General features: G+C 48.0%; 1 protein-coding gene across 1 annotated transcript in view; it reads right to left on the reverse strand.

The window, feature by feature from the left end:
• The window catches only part of LOC101943449 (complement receptor type 1-like), a 431,031-nt gene that overhangs the window by 166,205 nt on the left and 246,479 nt on the right, over window positions 1-18,347 (reverse strand). Inside the window, exons 18-23 of the mRNA XM_065594544.1 lie at window positions 16,650-16,838; window positions 15,011-15,110; window positions 11,721-11,803; window positions 8,576-8,764; window positions 5,682-5,870; window positions 3,311-3,410 (exon numbers count right to left, since the gene is read on the reverse strand). Of these exons, the coding sequence (XP_065450616.1) occupies window positions 3,311-3,410; window positions 5,682-5,870; window positions 8,576-8,764; window positions 11,721-11,803; window positions 15,011-15,110; window positions 16,650-16,838 (850 nt within the window). The remainder of the gene's footprint in view (window positions 1-3,310; window positions 3,411-5,681; window positions 5,871-8,575; window positions 8,765-11,720; window positions 11,804-15,010; window positions 15,111-16,649; window positions 16,839-18,347) is intronic.

Here is an 18,347-nt window from a genome sequence, read left to right on the forward strand (position 1 = left end):
CTAACTCTCTAATTATTCCTGTAATAGTCCAGAACTTTGGAAAAGGGGTTCTTTCTTCCAGTAAGTGACCCTGTAGGGTCATTCCTGCTGTAAGTACCAACATGATCCCTAGGACCAAGGAATGCTGAGTGGTTAAAGCCAATGTAGAACAAGCAAATAGGTGGGTATAAGATTGCAGAGACCATGTTAGCAGGTGAAATCCTTCCCCTTAAAGACTATCCTAGCCAGATGCTTGGAAATTTCCGGGCAATATCTTTGTTAAACCTTAGCAAAGGGAAACAAGTAAGTCTCTTTTCTAAACATTTTTAATGCTTCTTATATCTTACATCTCCAGAAGGTGGAAGAAGTCCCGAGATAAGTTCCAGAATTTAAAAAACACTAAGGAAATTAGTAATTTTTCAGACTGTTAATCTTCTCCGAGTGTTCGCATGTGAAAGAGGTTTGGATTTGCAGAGTAGGAGGCTGCGTCACACCTCCCTCGTTCCAATCTGCAGAACAGTGCTTGGGATGTGGGCTGTTGGCATTCTACACCTTGGATTACTGTCCCAGAGAAATGGGGAGCAAAGTACTAAAAGGGGTGTCTCTGTCACTCGGGAAGTCAGTAGCTCAGCCTGCTTAGTGCCATCATTCCTCTGCCTATTTTAACTCTGCTCTTCTACCAAAGAGTTGGCAACAGTCCACACCCAAGACCCACTTAACTGGACCTGTAGCTAATTCTTGCACAGGAAGTTCTGCATACTGGCAATGCAGTCACTTAGCCTTCACTACTTCCTTTAACACTACAGGCTAAAGGTCATGGCCTTATTTATTTGTCAAGGAGGTTTAGAGAAACAGATGAGAGGTGCACCTAGTAAAGCTGGTCTCTGCAGGTTCTTTCACCGGTCTGCTGAAAGGACAGGGGCCACCAAGGATAGACATGAACATCCTGTGTGGCCAGGTGGCTACCGCTTTTCTTCCAACTTAGAACATTACACCCAAAGGCCACTTGTGCTGACAGCAACAACAGGGGGAGAAGACAGCTGCGCAAGGACTGTCCCGCTGCTGCCACTCTTTCAAATCCTGAACATCTCAATTTCCAAACCTAATCAGCCCATTTAAACGCAAAGCTTTCATTGGCGGGCACAATTCCAAGGTGTGCAGCTTCTGTAACACTTCTGTATAGGACAATGTGAAGTATCACAACAACAGCTTGGTCATTCTTGTGGGTGCAACTCAGATGCAGTATTGCCTAGAGGAAAAACCACTGGACTGGGACTCAGGAAACTTGGATCCCATTCTCATTTCTGCCTCGGGCCTGTGCGTGATCTTGGGAAGTCACTTCCCCTTCTGTAAAATGGGGTAAACAATACTGCCCTCCTTTGTAAAGGGATTCGATCTCTGATAACAGTTAGCTGTTATTACGTCCCCTGAGAAATAGGCTGATGGCTCAGCTACAGGAAAAGGCCTTCTCTCGGTCTCCCAATCTCTGTGGCGTTTGAAGACAGAGAATCATAGGACTGGAAGGAACCTCAAGAGGTTTTCTAGTCCAGTCCCTTGCTCTCAGGCAGGACTAAGTATTATCTAGACCAGGGGTCTGAAACACGCGGCCAGTGGGCCACATGTGGCCCGCGGAGCTCTTCCCTGTGGCCCGTGGAGCTCCCCACGCCCCCCCCGTTACTTCCTGTCAATGCCAAACTCCCCTCACCCCCGCCCCCTCAAGTTATTTTCTGTGCCTGTTAAGCTCCCCGTGCGCTGCTCCCCAATGTTTGGGGCACCTGCCACCCCCACACGCCCCCCGCCCCGGAGTGTCTCCCGGCCCCCACTTGCTGCCTCCTCACTGCCCCGGAGCCTGGAGCCTGCAGCACACGTTGAATCCGCTCCGCTCTGCAGGCTGCCGGCAGGTCCTAGTATCCCTCTTCACTAGGGCCAGGGCAGGCTGCCCTTCCCCTGCCCTTCTGCCCTAGTCCTGAGCCTCTCTCTTCAGGGAGGTGCTGCCACCCTGGAGTCGCTTTAGGTAAGCGGTGCCCAGCCGGAGCCCGCACCCCGCACCCCAACCCCCTGTCCGGAGCCCCCTGCCACATCCCACACCCTCCCGCACCCCAACTCCCTGCCCTGAGCCCCCGCCACACCCTGCACCCCGACCCCCTGCTGCACCTCTCACCACTCCTGCACCCCAACTCCCTGCCCTGAGCCCCCGCCACACCCTGCACCCCGACCCCCTGCTGCACCTCTCACCACTCCTGCACCCCAACTCCCTGCCCTGAGCCCCCGCCACACCCTGCGCCCCGACCCCCTGCTGCACCTCTCACCACTCCTGCACCCCAACTCCTTGCCCTGAGCCCCCACTGCACCCTGCACCCCGACCCCCTGCTGCACCCTGCACCCCTCCTGCACCCCACACCCCAATTCCCTGTCCTTAGCCCCCTGCACCCAACCCCCTGCTGCATCTCTCACCTCTCCTGCACCTCAACTCCCTGCCCTGAGCCCCCATCACACCCCACACCCCTCCTGCACCGCCTGGGGGCAGAGAGGGGGCAGAGTTGGGGTGAGGACTTCGGGGAAGGGGTTGGAATGGGGGTAGGGAAGAGGTGGGGTAGGGGCGGGGCCTCATGGAAGGGGTGGAGTGGGGGCGGGGCCGGGGGCAGCAAGGGGTGGGTGTCAGTGATGCAGCCCTCGGACCAATGCACTAGTCCTCATGCGGCCCTCGTGGTCATTTGAGTTTGAGACCCCTGATCTAGACCATCCCTGACAGGCGTTTGTCTAACCTGCTCTTAAACATTTACAATGACAGAGATTCCACAACTTCCCTAGGCAATTTATTCCATAACCAGCCCCTCCCAATCATCCTGATCCCAGCACAGGGAATCTAACCCTTGTTGCCTGCACATACCACCTAAATGATATATGAATTAAAACGAAGACATCCATACTCATGTCATGTGCTTCCCTGTTCAATGACTCTGATGTCCTGAAAGTACCTGCACAATCCAATGAAACTAGAACCCAATCACATATTATGGTAGTTTTTTCCAACAGCAGCTTGAACAAATTGAAGCGCACCCCATCATACCATAGCTGCACCTGCTTCCTTCCAACTTAATCTTTCAACTGGAGGACTGAGGGATCATGATCCACACCTGGCCAAATTCAGCGTGAAGGTTATACTTTTTCAATAGGGCCCTGAAGCCAGGACAGCAGATCTGTAGCACTTGCTCAGATTATGTTTTTAAATTAGATCGGAATTTCTATTATTAATTTTCCACTGTTCACCAGTAGTTCTACACCAAACTAAGCTCTGTGAATTCATCAGCACCGGCTGCCCAACACTCACCCGTCATCACAAATGATGTTTACTCTTGCACCATACAGGTAATTTGTTGTATCAACAGCTCTGCCATGCTCTGGTCCTTTTGGAACACCACACGATTTCCCTAGCACAGAACAAGATCAGTGTTAGCGTGTTATGTTGATGCAACAAACTCTAACAGACTTAGAAGAGACTATGTCCAGGGTGGCCAAACTGTGGCTCGCGAGCCGCATGTGGCTCTTTTACAGTGAAAGTGCAGCTCACGGAGCCCCCCTACCAGACTTGGTTTGGGGCAGAAATCTTGGGACCTCAGTCTTGGACCAGGCTGGTGGGCTTCTGCCCAGCAGGGAGGTGGGTCTCAGGGCTTTAGCAGGAGCGGGGCTGAAGCCCTGAGCCCCAGCAGGTGCCTGCTGCTCCGGCTCTTGATTGTTGTATGCGGCTCAAAGCGTCAGTACATTTGGCCACCCCTGGACTATGGCAATGGCAGACTAGCAGTGCAGTTAGTTCACTCTCCTCTCTGGGGGGTTTTCCTACTTAACTGTGGATATTCTTATTGTCCATATTAAGTGTTAAATTCTATCACTTTGTCAACTTCAATGGCAGAGACTCTTCCTACCTGGTACAGGGAGTTATTTGTGATGCTTCCTCTGGTGCCAGGCACTTATTACCAGACAGCACACACCATCAGACACTCACCGTGTCCACATGCCAAACAGAAGAGACCTGCTGCATTCAGGGACCACAGAGAAAGCTACAAATAGCACTAATGAGTATATTGGGAAAACATCTCTGTCCTTGATGGGGACAAGGATTTTTGCACATAAAAATATATGGCCTGTTATATACATGAAGTATTTTCCTAATCAGGCATGCCAGACTACTTGAGTCTAAGACTGCGTAAGAAAGTCACATCAGTATTAAGATATAGGCTAGGTTTGTCAAACAGAATATAACACATACATGCAAAAAGCAACAGAGGGTCCTGTGGCACCTTTGAGACTAACAGAAGTACTGGGAGCATAAGCTTTCGTGGGTAAGAACCTCACTTCTTCAGATGCAAGAAGTGAGGTTCTTACCCACAAAAGCTTATGCTCCCAGTACTTCTGTTAGTCTCAAAGTTGCCACAGGACCCTCTGTTGCTTTTTACAGATTCAGACTAACACGGCTACCCCTCTGATACTTGACAGTCTCAAAGTTGCCACAGGACCCTCTGTTGCTTTTTACAGATTCAGACTAACACGGCTACCCCTCTGATACTTGACATACATGCAAGGAGCTGCGGTTAAGGGTGATCACTCAGTTGGCTCCTTCCTCTCACCCTGTATTAATGTAGGTTTTGCATGGAATACAACAGATACAGACTCAATACAGGGAGCTTTGCCAAAACTTACAGTATTCTTCACAATGCAGGCCATTCGTCAGTGAAGTTTTGTTATGTATTTTGGTATTTGAACAACTTTGCCATACACATAGTTATTAAATATTACATTCAGGGCCGGCTCTAGGCACCAGCAAAACAAGCTGGTGCTTGGGGCGGCACATTTTTAGGGGCGGCATGGCCGGCGCCAGAATGCCGCCCCTAAAAATGTGCCCCGGCCGCCCTAGCTCACCTCCGCTGCTGCTGCCACGGCGCACGAAACAGCTGATTCGCGCACCGCTACTCGCCCTCCCTCCCAGGCTCTCAAACCTGGGAGGTAGGGGGAGATCCCGAGCGGCTGTTTTGCGCGCCTCTGCTCCCCCTCCCTCCCAGGCTTGGGAGCCTGGGAGGGAGGGGGAGAAGCGGTGCCCGCGCCGCGGCCACTCGGAGTCTCCCCCTCCCTCCCAGGCTCTCAAACCTGGGAGGGAGGAGGAGACTCCGAGTGGCCGTGGCGCGGCGCCGTTTCTACCCCTCCCTCCCTCCCTCCTAGGCTTGAGAGCCTGGGGGGAGGAGGCAGGGCTGGGGATTTGGGGAAGGGGCGGAGTTGAGGAGGGGCTGGGGGTGGGGTAATTAAAGAACGGGGGCGGCCAAAATTGTTTTTGCTTTGGGCGGCAAAAATCCTAGAGCCGGCCCTGATTACATTCATTTTTTAATACGGTGATTCAGTTTGGTTGAACTTCATGCTGAATGAGTTGTCTCTGAGGCTCGAATTTTTTAATGTGTGAATTTTAACAACAACAAAAATAATACCATTATTCTCCTTCACATATAGTTACCAGGGATACTCTTGCCATTTAAACTTAATTGAAAATTAATGACAAAACCTGACAAAAAGGGTTTTCAAACTAACATGGACAAGCTGCTGCTGAAATGTGAACCAGCTGCTTAACAGAAAACACTCCTATCTGCTCACAGAGGGCCACTCGCTCAATGGAGAGAGAAAAGTGACAAAAAAGAAAAAAAAAGAAAGACACCCACCTCTACAGAACTCAGGGGCTTCTGACCATGTTAAATTCTCAAGACAAGTAATGACAGGTCTCAGTTCGGTGCTCTCATATCCTGGACGACAGACATAACTCACATTGGTCCCAGGAGGACAGTAATTCTTCTTTGCATCTTCCGCACTTAAGGCAGCAGATTTTAACCTTGGTGGGGCACCACAGCCACCTAGCAAAGAAGACACAGGGTCTGAAAGATTTAGCTATAAAGATAGTTAAAAGTACAATTTTATGCCTTTCTATTTATATATGAACACACAGACACACACATATATATATTTAAAAAAAAACAGAAACACTAACTATGCCCAGCTCTGTAACATAAGTGAAGGGTACCAAACAGGTAACAGATACCCTGCCCCCAAAGTTTCTGATTTAGAGGCAGCAGCAGCTCTTACAGTACAGCCACAGAACTGCATATGAGCATTAGAGCAGGACACTTTACAAAATATGTAGGGGAAGGGAGATTTTTTAACAATTATTTTTAAGGAAGAGAGGCAAGCCACTTGGACCACGTTAACTGGGTGCTGCTCCAAGCAGCGGGTGGTACGAACTAAGGAGTAAAAAAGAAAAGGAAGGAGCTAAGAGAGAGAAAGGCATTGGTAGATTAAAGCATGTACAAAGAGACAGATTTCCCCCCTGCTCCTCATCTCCAATTCTAACTGAACATTCTCTTTACAACCACGGCACGGTTGTCTTCTTCAACTCTATTAATGAATCATAGAATATCAGGGTTGGAAGGGACCTCAGGAGGTCATCTAGTCCAACCCCCTGCTCAAAGCAGGGCCAATCCCCAACTAAATCCCCAAATGGTCCCCTCAAGGATTAAACTCACAACCCTGGGTTTACCAGGACAATGCTCAAACCTACTTTGTGACCCTCCCCAGTCTGTGTCCATACTCTCCACTTTATTGAAGTCTCACACAATTCCCAGGGCCTCTACCCCACCCCATTCTCCTTGACCTCTTAGTTCCTTAGACACCATCAAGAATTTCTACTTCTTTAAATCCCATCATCTACTGGCTTTTGTCACTGCATCCTCTCACGGTTTTTCTCCTGACTCTTCCATCTCGTACTTTCAGGTGTAGTTTGGTGGGTCCTCCAACTCTCCCCCACCCCCACCTCATCAGCGAGAATCTGCTAGGATTCTCTCCTCAGCCCACCCTCTTTTCCTTGTGCACCTGTCTTTGGGATCCTATCTGCTCTCACAGCTTTGGATGCGATTGTTATATTGACAACTCACAAAACTCCCGTTTGGATTCCCTGCCAGTAGCTTAAAGCGCACATGGCAAAAACAGAGCTTGTGTTCCCTCGCAAATCTTTCCTTCTCCACGTCCTCAGTCGCCACTGATTGAACAAAATCACCCTCCTCTCAGCTGCTCATGCCTGTAATCTGGGCATTAGTTTTGACTCAGGCCTTTCTATGGACCCTCATGTCCTGGCTACATCCAAATCTTGCCATTTTCCCTTCTTAACTTCTCCAAGATCCAGCTTTTCTCAGTCCAGACTGCCAAAGCTCTCATCCAGTCCCTTATATTCTTCTCTATGGACCTGGCTTTTTTTCAGGTTATGTCAACCCCTTTTCTGTGCATCCCTCCACAGGGACTCCCTTCTTTACCACATCAAAAATAAGTTTCGTATCCTCTCTTTCAAAGCACATCTCATCACAGCCCTGCCTTAACTCCAGATGTCTCATCTCATGATGTCAACTAGCAACTGAGCTCTACCAACATACCCAACCTTCATCGCCTCTTAAGCCAGGTCTCCTAGAGAACCTCCAGGCTTTCTTCCTTACCTGTCAGACAGGCTCCCTGAAAAAATTCATAGCCGCTCACTTAACCTCTAAAATAACCTATCCAAAATGAGGCAAGCCACACTGCACGCACAGCTAATCTACATGAAAACATGCTGCCCTCCCTCCCCACCACCTTCTCCCATTTGTTGCATCTTGTTGTTAATCTGGATTTAGAATTCTTTAGGTCAGTGGTTTTCAAATTTTTTTTTGGCAACCCAGTTGAAGAAAATTGTTGATGCCCACGACCCAACAGAGCTGGGGATGAGGGGTTTGGGGTGTGGGAGGGGCTCAAGGCTGCGGGGTGGGGCCAGGTATGAGGGGTTCAGGGTGTGGGAGGGGATTCTGGACTCGGGGGCGGAAGGGGGTCAGGGCTCTGGGCTGGGGGTGCAGGCTCTGGGATGGGGGTGGGGATGAGGGGTTTGGGGCACAGGAATAGGCTCCGGGTTTGGCGGGAGATCAGGGCTGGGGAAGGCGACTGGGGCACAGGCTTACCTCGGGCAGCTCCCTGTCAGCTGGGGTGCAGCTGGGGTGCTAAGGCAGGCTGTGCTGCACCCCGGAAGCGCCAGCAGCAGGTCGGGCTCCTAAGCGGAGGCGCACAAGCGGCTCAGTGTAGCTCTCGCCCACAGGCACTGCCCCCCCCAGCTACCATTGGCCAGGACCTTTATGCAATATTGTAATATAAGTGGTAGTATTCAGGTAAATCATTTTTGAAACAGCCTTATTTCATATTTGCCTGGTGATGCAGCAAAACTGTATGAGCAACCCAAGGATGGAGGCATCCCCACCTATTTCTGTGCAGCCAAAACTCAAAAATAAAATTACTTCCCATTCCTGTCGATCTAAACCGCACATTCCTGAATCCAGCACAAGCGTCTCACTGATGGATGCTCCCAGATTGCTTTGCAACGAGATTCTTGAATAAGCAGGTTAATTGTATATTCTCACTGATCCAGCAAGGAACTTGAAACTAGTCATTAAAGCTAATTTTGAGTAGACCTATTCAGTGGGGGAAAGTCTGACATTTCCATCAGCGAAGGGTGGCCCGAGCAAATTTGTTCCAGAGAAAATAAAATACTTACCATTACAAAATTCTTCAATGGGTGACCACTCTGAGTTTGAAAGGCAAACTACAGTGTATGACTTTCCAGGGATATTAACAAAGCCATCAAGGCATTTGTATGTCACTTCTGTGTTGATCGGGAAGCCCTCTGTGCGACTAGTATCACGGGGGACGGCACGACTGAGCGTTGGCAGGGTCCCACAGTGACCTATCAAAAAAACATAAGAACATACTCTCATGTTAATAGGAGAGAGATTTATTTTAAATAATTTCACACAGCTGCCTTAGTTGTAAAGGATCCTGACATGCCTTAGATGCTACAGGGACCTGCCACAGGCCAGGTGAGCCCCGTTGTGGGGGGTTCCTCAGGTTTTCCAGTAGCCTATGAGAATAGACAAGCTTACCACAGCCAGGGCTTTAAACTAAAGGCATATTCACTGCTGTGCTAGGTCAAGTTCTCTAAACAGGAATTAGCCGAGCGGGAGCAACCGCGCTGCACAATAACGGTGGAGGTGCAGAGAGCGATTGGATTAGGAGCACAGAATAGCCGAATCCCCACTGCATGCATAGCTCCAGCCTCTGCAACTCTCCAGCTCCCACCCACACTCCAAGTGGGCCACATTTGAACCCAAAATTCTAGACTTTTATCAAATCCAAGTTCTTCCAATTTACATGAGGAAGCACCAGCTACTTCTGCTCCTTCGGGAGGGACAGTTGTGGTTTGTCCTGGATAATTATGACTAAGGCAAAAAGAAGAGGAAAAAGCCACTATGAACATGACATCAGTCTCCCATCACCAGCTGGCCACTCAGAGACAGGAGCTTGCCAAACTAATGTTTAGGAATCTGCATCTTTAGAGACAAGACAGACTTATCCCACTTACACATTGTCACTGCTAGAGCCCAAGTACTATCAGTTGGGCTACCCTGTAGACTGCTGCTGGGATCCCATTCAGATATTCTAGAGGAAGCCCATAGCAACCCCTACATTGAGCTGCCTACCACTTCCCTTTACAAAAGTTCTCTCTCTCTCTCTCTCTAAGAGCTCTAACAGTTCTGTGGTTTGCAACAGGGCCGTGAAAGGCTCAATGTGGTGCCTCTTGCTGCCACCATGAGTTACAAACTGCCAAAATCTGTCATTTCCCTTTAGTTTTACTCATCAAAACGTCTTAGAGGGACTTCTAAAACCCCTATACATGTTGTTCTCACTGAGCATTCACTGCAAGGTGTTTCCATGTGCAACTCAGAACTGTGCATCTCCATCCCTCACATCAAAATATCCTTTGGCCTAGGAGAAGGTGCACCGTGTTGAGAACCAGGAGATGATGAGTTCAACTCTCATTATTTCTACTGACTGGTGTTAACAATCCTGTGCCCTTCAAAACCCAAGTTATCACTGAGCAACCCATCTTCCCTGAATGGAAGCTACATAAGCTAGGAACAACCCAGATCTCTAATATTGCAGAACCAAGTCTCATCCACTTAGCCTAACCGAAAGAATTTGCCAAATCTAAATACTTGGCTACGCGGTGCAAATAATGAGGCTATTCATGCATATATAATCCATTGTTTTAGTGTGTTGTGCATCCTCCTCTAGTGGTTGGTCCGGATAACAATTTACTCCTGCAGCCAATTATTGTAATTAGTTCTTTAACTTAATAGAGGTCTATGCTACAGTACCTTAGGCCCAAGAGTCAAACCTCAATGACACATGGAGGTGGAGGATGGAACATTAGTTTCATATAGACTTCATTTTTCTTGTTAAGAAACCCAGAAGTTACATAAAACCCACAGCAGAAACAAGTTATTACAATTGTAAAGCACTCAGCAGTTAGGAAACCACAGAATTAAGGTGACCCGTGAGATCTTAATTTTTCCTCCTTGAGTGTACGTGAAGCAACAGCCATTTTTTAAGGATTACGTTTCCAACAGCAACCAGGTTTCCCACAAGTTATATCTTTAGATGATTAATGGCTAACTGAATTTCCTCATGTTTATGGGTTTGCCTAGAAATCAAAATATTGTTTTTTTCTGGTGGGAGAAAGTAGAACAAGAGGAAGATAAAAAGAGTCAGTCACCTTTGCATTCAGGGGCAGGCCCATTCCAGACTCCATTGATGTTATCTTTAGTTGTACAGTGAATGGAGGCCTCTCCAGTAAGTGAGAAATTATCATCACATTTGTAAGTTACCGATGAGTTAACAGCCTTATCAGAACACATCTCTCCCCTACATTATATACAAGGAGCTGTGACTCTTTGATTCACATCCTTGAAAGACAATAGATGCCCTTCTACAATGTTCCAGAAGCTGAACGCTTAAATTAGAAATTTCCTTTTAACTGCAGCTGGTTCTAGACCAGATAGCGATAGCCTGGTTGACAGATCCACCCCATGTAGTGTCCAAAAGGACAAAAAAGTTAAAGCAAATAAATTGGGAAGAAGTTTTAATACTGGGTTTCACTCCAAAATAGCCTCAAGATTTTGAGTGTGGAATCCAGGATTGGTTGATTGGTTTTGAGGGGAAGGGAGGAGAATAGTTAACAGGGAGGAATTACACTAAATAAAAAAAAGTTGGATGAAAGAGTTCAAAAGCAGCAGAGATTATTTGGTGAGGAATGAGAAACTAATCGAACCCCACCATCCCCGTGTTCAGGGTTCACTTGTGTTTAGGTCATTAGTTGGGTTGGAATCTATACACCAGACAGCAAGCTCAAGGGGAATGCTCTGTAGGGATAGAGAGGCCTGTGGGGTTTTGTGTTTGTTTGGAATGTGGCTTCTACAGAAGGAACCAGCAACACAATGGATCTTCCTACACTTTCATCATGTCTCCCCGTTCCCAAAAATATCTATATGATCGACAATCTAAATCGAGTGAATATAAAACACACATGAAAGCTTTGTAACCAGGGCCGGCTCTAGTTTTTTTGCCTCCCCAACACAAAAAAACAAAAACAAAAACAAAAAAACAGAAAACCAAAACCAAAACCGAGAGCGCAACTGCCAAAGCAAAAGAAATAAAAAACCACCCGGAATGCTGCCCCTGGAATTCTGCCACCCCAAGTACGTGCTTGGTTTGCTGGTGCCTAGAGCCGATCCTGTCTGTAACAGTTACTCTGCAACAGCTCCAATCAGGAGTTCTTCTTAAAGCAATAAAAATAGCCTGACCTTCACAAGTTGGAAGTTGACTCCATTCAACTTGATCTCCCTTCACCATACATTGGATGAAAGGCCGCCCACGTAATCTGAACCTAAAGAAAAGAGAAAAAGTTTCTTACCTAACTCTCTAATTATTCCTGTAATAGTCCAGAACTTTGGAAAAGGGGTTCTTTCTTCCAGTAAGTGACCCTGTAGGGTCATTCCTGCTGTAAGTACCAACATGATCCCTAGGACCAAGGAATGCTGAGTGGTTAAAGCCAATGTAGAACAAGCAAATAGGTGGGTATAAGATTGCAGAGACCATGTTAGCAGGTGAAATTCTTCTCCTTCAAGTCTATCCTAGCCAGATGCTTGGGAATTTCAGTGCAATACCTTTGTTAAATCTTAGCAAAGGGAAACAAGTAAGTCTCTCTTCTCCACATTTATTAATGATTCTTACTTCTTACATCTCCAATAGGTGAAAGAAGTCCCTAGATAAGTTCCAAAATTTGAAAAGCACTAAGGAAATTAGTAATTTTCCAGACTGTTAATCTTCTCAAAGTGTTCGCACGTCAAAGAGGTTTGGATTTGCAGAATAGAAGGCTGCGTCACACCTCCCTAGCTCCAAACTGCAGAACAGTGCTCGGGACGTGTGCTGTTGGCATTCTACACCTTGGATTACTGTCCCAGAGAAATGGGGAGCAAAGTACTAAAAGGGGTGTCTCTGTCACTCTTGAAGTCAGTAGCTCAGCCTGCTTAGTGCCATCATTCCTCTGCCTATTTTAACTCTGCTCTTCTACCAAAGAGTTGGCAACAGTCCACACCCAAGACCCACTTAGCTGGACCTCTAGCTAATTCTTGCACAGGAAGTACTGCATACTGGCAATGCAGTCACATAGCCTTCACTACTTCCTTATATATTTGGCCGTGGTCTTATTTATTTGACAAGATGGTTTAGAGAAACAGATGAGAGGTGCACCTAGTAAAGCTGGTCTCTGTAGGTTCTTTAACCGGTCTGCTGAAATGGCAGGGGCCAACAAGGATAGACATGAACATCATTTGTTGGTGGCTACCGCTTTTCTTCCAACTTAGAACATTACACGCAAAGGCCACTTGTGCTGACAGCAACAACAGGGGGAGAAGACAGCTGCGCAAGGGCTGTCCCGCTGCTGCCACTCTTTCAAATCCTGAACATCTCAATGTCCAAACCTAATCAGCCCATTTAAACCCAAAGCTTTCATTGGTGGGCACAATTCCAAGGTGGGCAGCTTCTGTACACTTCTGCATAGGATAATGTGAAGTATCACAACAACAGCTTGGTCATTCTTGTGGGTGCAACTCAGCTGCAGTATTGCCTAGAGGAAAAACCACTGGACTGGGACTCAGGAAACTTGGATTCTATTCTCATTTCTGCCTCTGGCCTGTGCGTGATCTTGGGAAGTCACTTCCCCTTCTGTAAAATGGGGTAAACAATACTGCCCTCCTTTGTAAAGGGATTTGATCTCTGATAACAGTTAGTTGTTATTACATCCCCTGAGAAATAGGCTGATGGCTCAGCTACAGGAAAAGGCCTTTGCTCTGTCTCCCAATCTCTGTGGCGTTTGAAGACAGAGAATCATAGGACTGGAAGGAACCTCAAGAGGTTTTCTAGTCCAGTCCCTTGCTCTCAGGCAGGACTAAGTATTATCTAGACCAGGGGTCTCAAACACGCGGCCAGTGGGCCGCATGTGGCCCGCGGAGCTCTTCCCTGTGGCCCGTGGAGCTCCCCACGCCCTCCCCCCCGTTACTTCCTGTCCCTGCCAAACTCCCCTCACCCCCGCCCCCTCGAGTTATTTTCTGTGCCTGTTAAGCTCCCCGTGCGCTGCTCCCCAATGTTTGGGGCACCTGCCACCCCCACACGCCCCCCCCCCCCCGGAGTGTCTCCCGGCCCCCACTTACTGCCTCTTCACTGCCCCGGAGCCTGGAGTCTGCAGCACATGGTGACTCAGGAGCCTATAGCACACATTGAATCAGCTCCGCTCTGCAGGCTGCCGGCAGGTCCTAGTATCCCTCTTCACTAGGGCCAGGGCAGGCTGCCCTTCCCCTGCCCTTCTGCCCTAGTCCTGAGCCTCTCTCTTCAGGGAGGTGCTGCCACCCTGGAGTCGCTCTAGGTAAGCGGCGCCAGGCCGGAGCCCGCACCCCACATCCCAACCCCCTGTCCCGAGCCCCTGCCACATCCCACACCCTCCTGCACCCCAACTTCCTGCCCTGAGCCCCCGCCACACCCTGCGCCCCGACCCCCTGCTGCACCTCTCACCTCTCCTGCACCCCAACTCCTTGCCCTGAGCCCCCACTGCACCCTGCACCCCGACCCCCTGCTGCACCCCGCACCCCTCCTGCACCCCACACCCCAATTCCCTGCCCTGAGCCCCCTGCTGCACACCTCCTGCACCTCAACTCCCTGCCCTGAGCCCCCATCACACCCCACACCCCTCCTGCACTGCCTGGGGGCAGAGAGGGGGCAGAGTTGGGGTGAGGACTTCGGGGAAGGGGTTGGAATGGCGGTAGGGAAGAGGTGGGGTAGGGGCGGGGCCTCATGGAAGGGGTGGAGTGGGGGCGGGGCCGGGGGCAGCAAGGGGTGGGTGTCAGTGATGCAGCCCTCGGACCAATGCACTAGTCCTCATGCGGCCCTCGTGGTCATTTGAGTTTGAGACCCCTGATCTAGACCATCCCTGACAGGCGTTTGTCTAACCTGCTCTTAAACATTTACAATGACAGAGATTCCACAACTTCCCTAGGCAATTTATTCCATAACCAGCCCCTCCCAATCATCCTGATCCCAGCACAGGGAATCTAACCCTTGTTGCCTGCACATACCACCTAAATGGGTGATACAGTGAAAAACAAAATGATATATGAATTAAAGCAAAGACATCCATGCTCATGCCATGTGCTTCCCTGTTCAATGACTCTGATGTCCTGAAAGTACCTGCACAATCCAATGAAACTAGAACCCAATCACATATTATGGTAGTTTTTTCCAACAGCAGCTTGAACAAATTGAAGCGCACCCCATGATACCGTAGCTGCACCTGCTTCCTTCCAACTTAATCTTTCAACTGCAGGACTGAGGGATCATGAGCCACACCTGGCCAAATTCAGTGTGAAGGTTATACTTTTTCAATAGGGCCTTGAAGCAGGACAGCAGATCTGTAGCACCTGCTCAGACAATGTTTTTAAATTAGATCAGAATTGCTATTATTAATTTTCCACTGTTCACCAGTAGTTCTACACCAAACTAAGCTCTGTGAATTCATCAGCACCGGCTGCCCAACACTCACCCGTCATCACAAATGATGTTTACTCTTGCACCATACAGGTAATTTGTTGTATCAACAGCTCTGCCATGCTCAGGTCCTTTTGGAACACCACACGATTTCCCTAGCACAGAACAAGATCAGTGTTAGCGTGTTATGTTGATGCAACAAACTCTAACAGACTTACAAGAGACTATGGCTGGGGTGACTAAACTGTGGCTCGCGAGCCACATGTGGCTCTTTTAGAGTGAAAGTGCAGCTCACGGAGCCCCCCTACCAGACTTGGGTTGGGGGAGAAATCTTGGGACCTCAGTCTTGGACCAGGCTGGTGGGCTTCTGCCCAGCAGGGAGGTGGGTCTCAGGGCTTTAGCAGGAGTGGGGCTGAAGCCCTGAGCCCCAGCAGGTGCCTGCTGCTCCGGCTCTTGATTGTTGTATGCGGCTCAAAGCGTCAGTACATTTGGCCACCCCTGGACTATGGCAATGGCAGACTAGCAGTGCAGTTAGTTCACTCTCCTCTTGGGGTTTTTTTCCTACTTAACTGTGGATATTCTTATGTCCATATTAAGTGTTGAATTCTATCACTTTGTCAACTTCAATGGCAGAGACTCCTCCTACCTGGTACAGGGAGTTATTTGTGATGCTTCCTCTGGTGCCAGGCACTTATTACCAGACAGCACACACCATCAGACACTCACCGTGTCCACATGCCAAACAGAAGAGACCTGCTGCATTCAGGGACCACAGAGAAAGCTACAAATAGCACTAATGAGTATATTGGGAAAACATCTCTGTCCTTGATGGGGACAAGGATTTTTGCCCATAAAAATATATGGCCTATTATATACATCCAGTGTTTTCCTAAGCAGGCATGCCAGACTACTTGAGTCTAAGACAGCACAAGAAATTCACATCAGTATTAAGATATATTCTGTTTGACAGAAATAGGATATAACACCTACATACAAAGAGCTGCGGTTAAGGGTGATCACTCTGTTGGCTCCTTCCTCTCACCCTGTATTAATGTAGGTTTTGCACGGAATACAACAGACACAGACTCAATACAGGGAGCTTTGCCAACACTTATGGTATTCTTCACAATGCAGGCCATTCGTCATTGAAGTTTTGTTATGTATTTTGGTATTTGAACAACTTTGCCATGCACATAGTTATTCAATATTGCATTTTTTTTTAATACGGTGATTCAATTTGGATGAACTGTTTGCTGAATGAGTGGTCTCTGAGGGTAGAATTTTTAAATGTGTGAATTTTAACAACCACAAAAATAATACCATTATTCTCCTTCACATATAGCTTCCAGGGATACTGTGCTCACCATTGTTAAATGAATATTTACCACAGTATGATATTAACTTTACTGCATTGTTTGTGATTTCCTACTGCTGCTGGGAAGCACAACAAACACAATGAAAAGCTTAGCTACTGCAAGCGCTGTCTAACGTTCAATGGTACTCACTTCGCTTTCTCTCTACATTTAAAGCTGAATTCAAATTTCAAATCAAAACCTGACAAAAAGGTTTTTCAAACTAACATTGACAAGCCGGTGCTGAAATGTGAACCAGCTGCTTAACACAAAACACTCCTATCTGCTCACAGAGGGCCACTCGCTCAATGGAGAGAGAAAAGTGACAGAAAAGACACCCACCTCTACAGAACTCAGGGGCTTCTGACCATGTTGCATTCTCAAGACAAGTAATGACAGGTCTCAGTTCGGTGCTCTCATATCCTGGACGACAGACATAACTCACATTGGTCCCAGGAGGACAGTAATTCTTCTTTGCATCTTCCGCACTTAAGGCAGCAGATTTTAACCTTGGTGGGGCACGACAGCCAACTAGCAAAAACAAACAAACAAACAACAAACAAAAACATGGTCTGAAAGATTTAGCTATAAAGATAGGCATAAAAATTGTACTTTTAGCTTTATGTTTATAAATAAACACATATGTTTAAAAAAAACAGAAACACAGCTCTGTAACATAAGTGAAGGGTACCAAACAGGTACCCAGCCCCAAAAGTTTGTGATTTAGAGATAGGGTGACCAGATGTCCCATTTTTAAAGGGACAGTCCTGTTTTTTGGGAATTTTTCTTATATAGGCGCCTATCCCCCCCGACCCCCCACCCCCTGCGCCGTTTTTTCACAGTTCCTCTCTGGTAACCCTATTTAGAGGCAGCAGCAGCTATTACAGTACAGCCACAAAACTGCATATGAACATTAGAGCAGGACACTTTACAAAATATGTAGGGGAAGGGAGATTTTTAAAAAATTATTTTTAAGGAAGAGAGGCAAGCCACTTGGACGAAGTTAACATGGTGTTGCTCCAAATAGCGGGTGGTACGAAGTAAGCTGTAAAAAAGAAAAGGAAGGAGCTAAGAGAGAGAGAAAGGAATTAGTAGATTAAAGCATGTAGAAAGAGAGAGACAGATTTTCTCCCTGCTCCTCATCTCCAATTCTAACTGAACATTCTGTTTACAACCACGGCATGGTTGTCTTCTTCAACTGCAAACTTGTGGCCCTCTCTAGTCTCTGTCCACCCTCTCCACTTTATTGAAGTCTCGCACAATTCCCAGGGCCTCTACCCCACCCCATTCTCCTTGACCTCTCAGTGCCTTGGACACCATCAAGCATTTTTACTTCTTTTAATCCCATCATCTGCTGGCTTTTGTCACTCCATCCTCTCACAGTTTTCCTCCAGACCCTTCCATCTTGTACTTTCAGGTCTGGTTTGGGGGATCCTCCAACTCTCCCCCAGCCCCACCCCATCAGTGAGAATCTGCCAGGATTCTCGCCTTGGCCCACCCTCTTTTTCTTGTGCACCTGTCTTTGGATCCTATCTGCTCTCACAGCTTTGGATGTGATCGTTATATCGACAACTCACAAAACTCCCGTTTGGATTCCCTGCCAGTAGCTTAAAGTGCACATGGCAAAAACAGAGCTTGTTCCCTTCCAAATCTTTCCTTCTCTACATCCTCAGTTGCCACGGATTGAACAAAATCATCCTCCCCTCAGCTGCTCAGGCCTGGCAGAGAATTGGGGCACGGGCTTACATGAGGCGGCTCCCAGTCAGCGGTGCAGTGGGGATGCCAGGACAGGCTTCCTGCCTCTCCTGGCACCGCGAACTGTTCTGCACCCCAGAAGCGGCCAGCAGCAGGTCCAGCTCCTAGGCGGAGGTGCACAGGCGGCTCCGCATGGCTCTCTCCTGCAGGCACTGCTCTCCCCCACCAGCTCCCATTGGCCAGGACGCTTATGCAATTTTGTAATATAAGTGGAACTATGCAGTAAATAATTTTCAAAACAGCTTTATTTCATATTTGCCTCGTGATGTAGCAAAACTGTATGAG

This window comes from Chrysemys picta, chromosome 4, assembly GCF_011386835.1.
Source record: "Chrysemys picta bellii isolate R12L10 chromosome 4, ASM1138683v2, whole genome shotgun sequence".
NCBI classification, from domain to species: domain Eukaryota; kingdom Metazoa; phylum Chordata; order Testudines; family Emydidae; genus Chrysemys; species Chrysemys picta.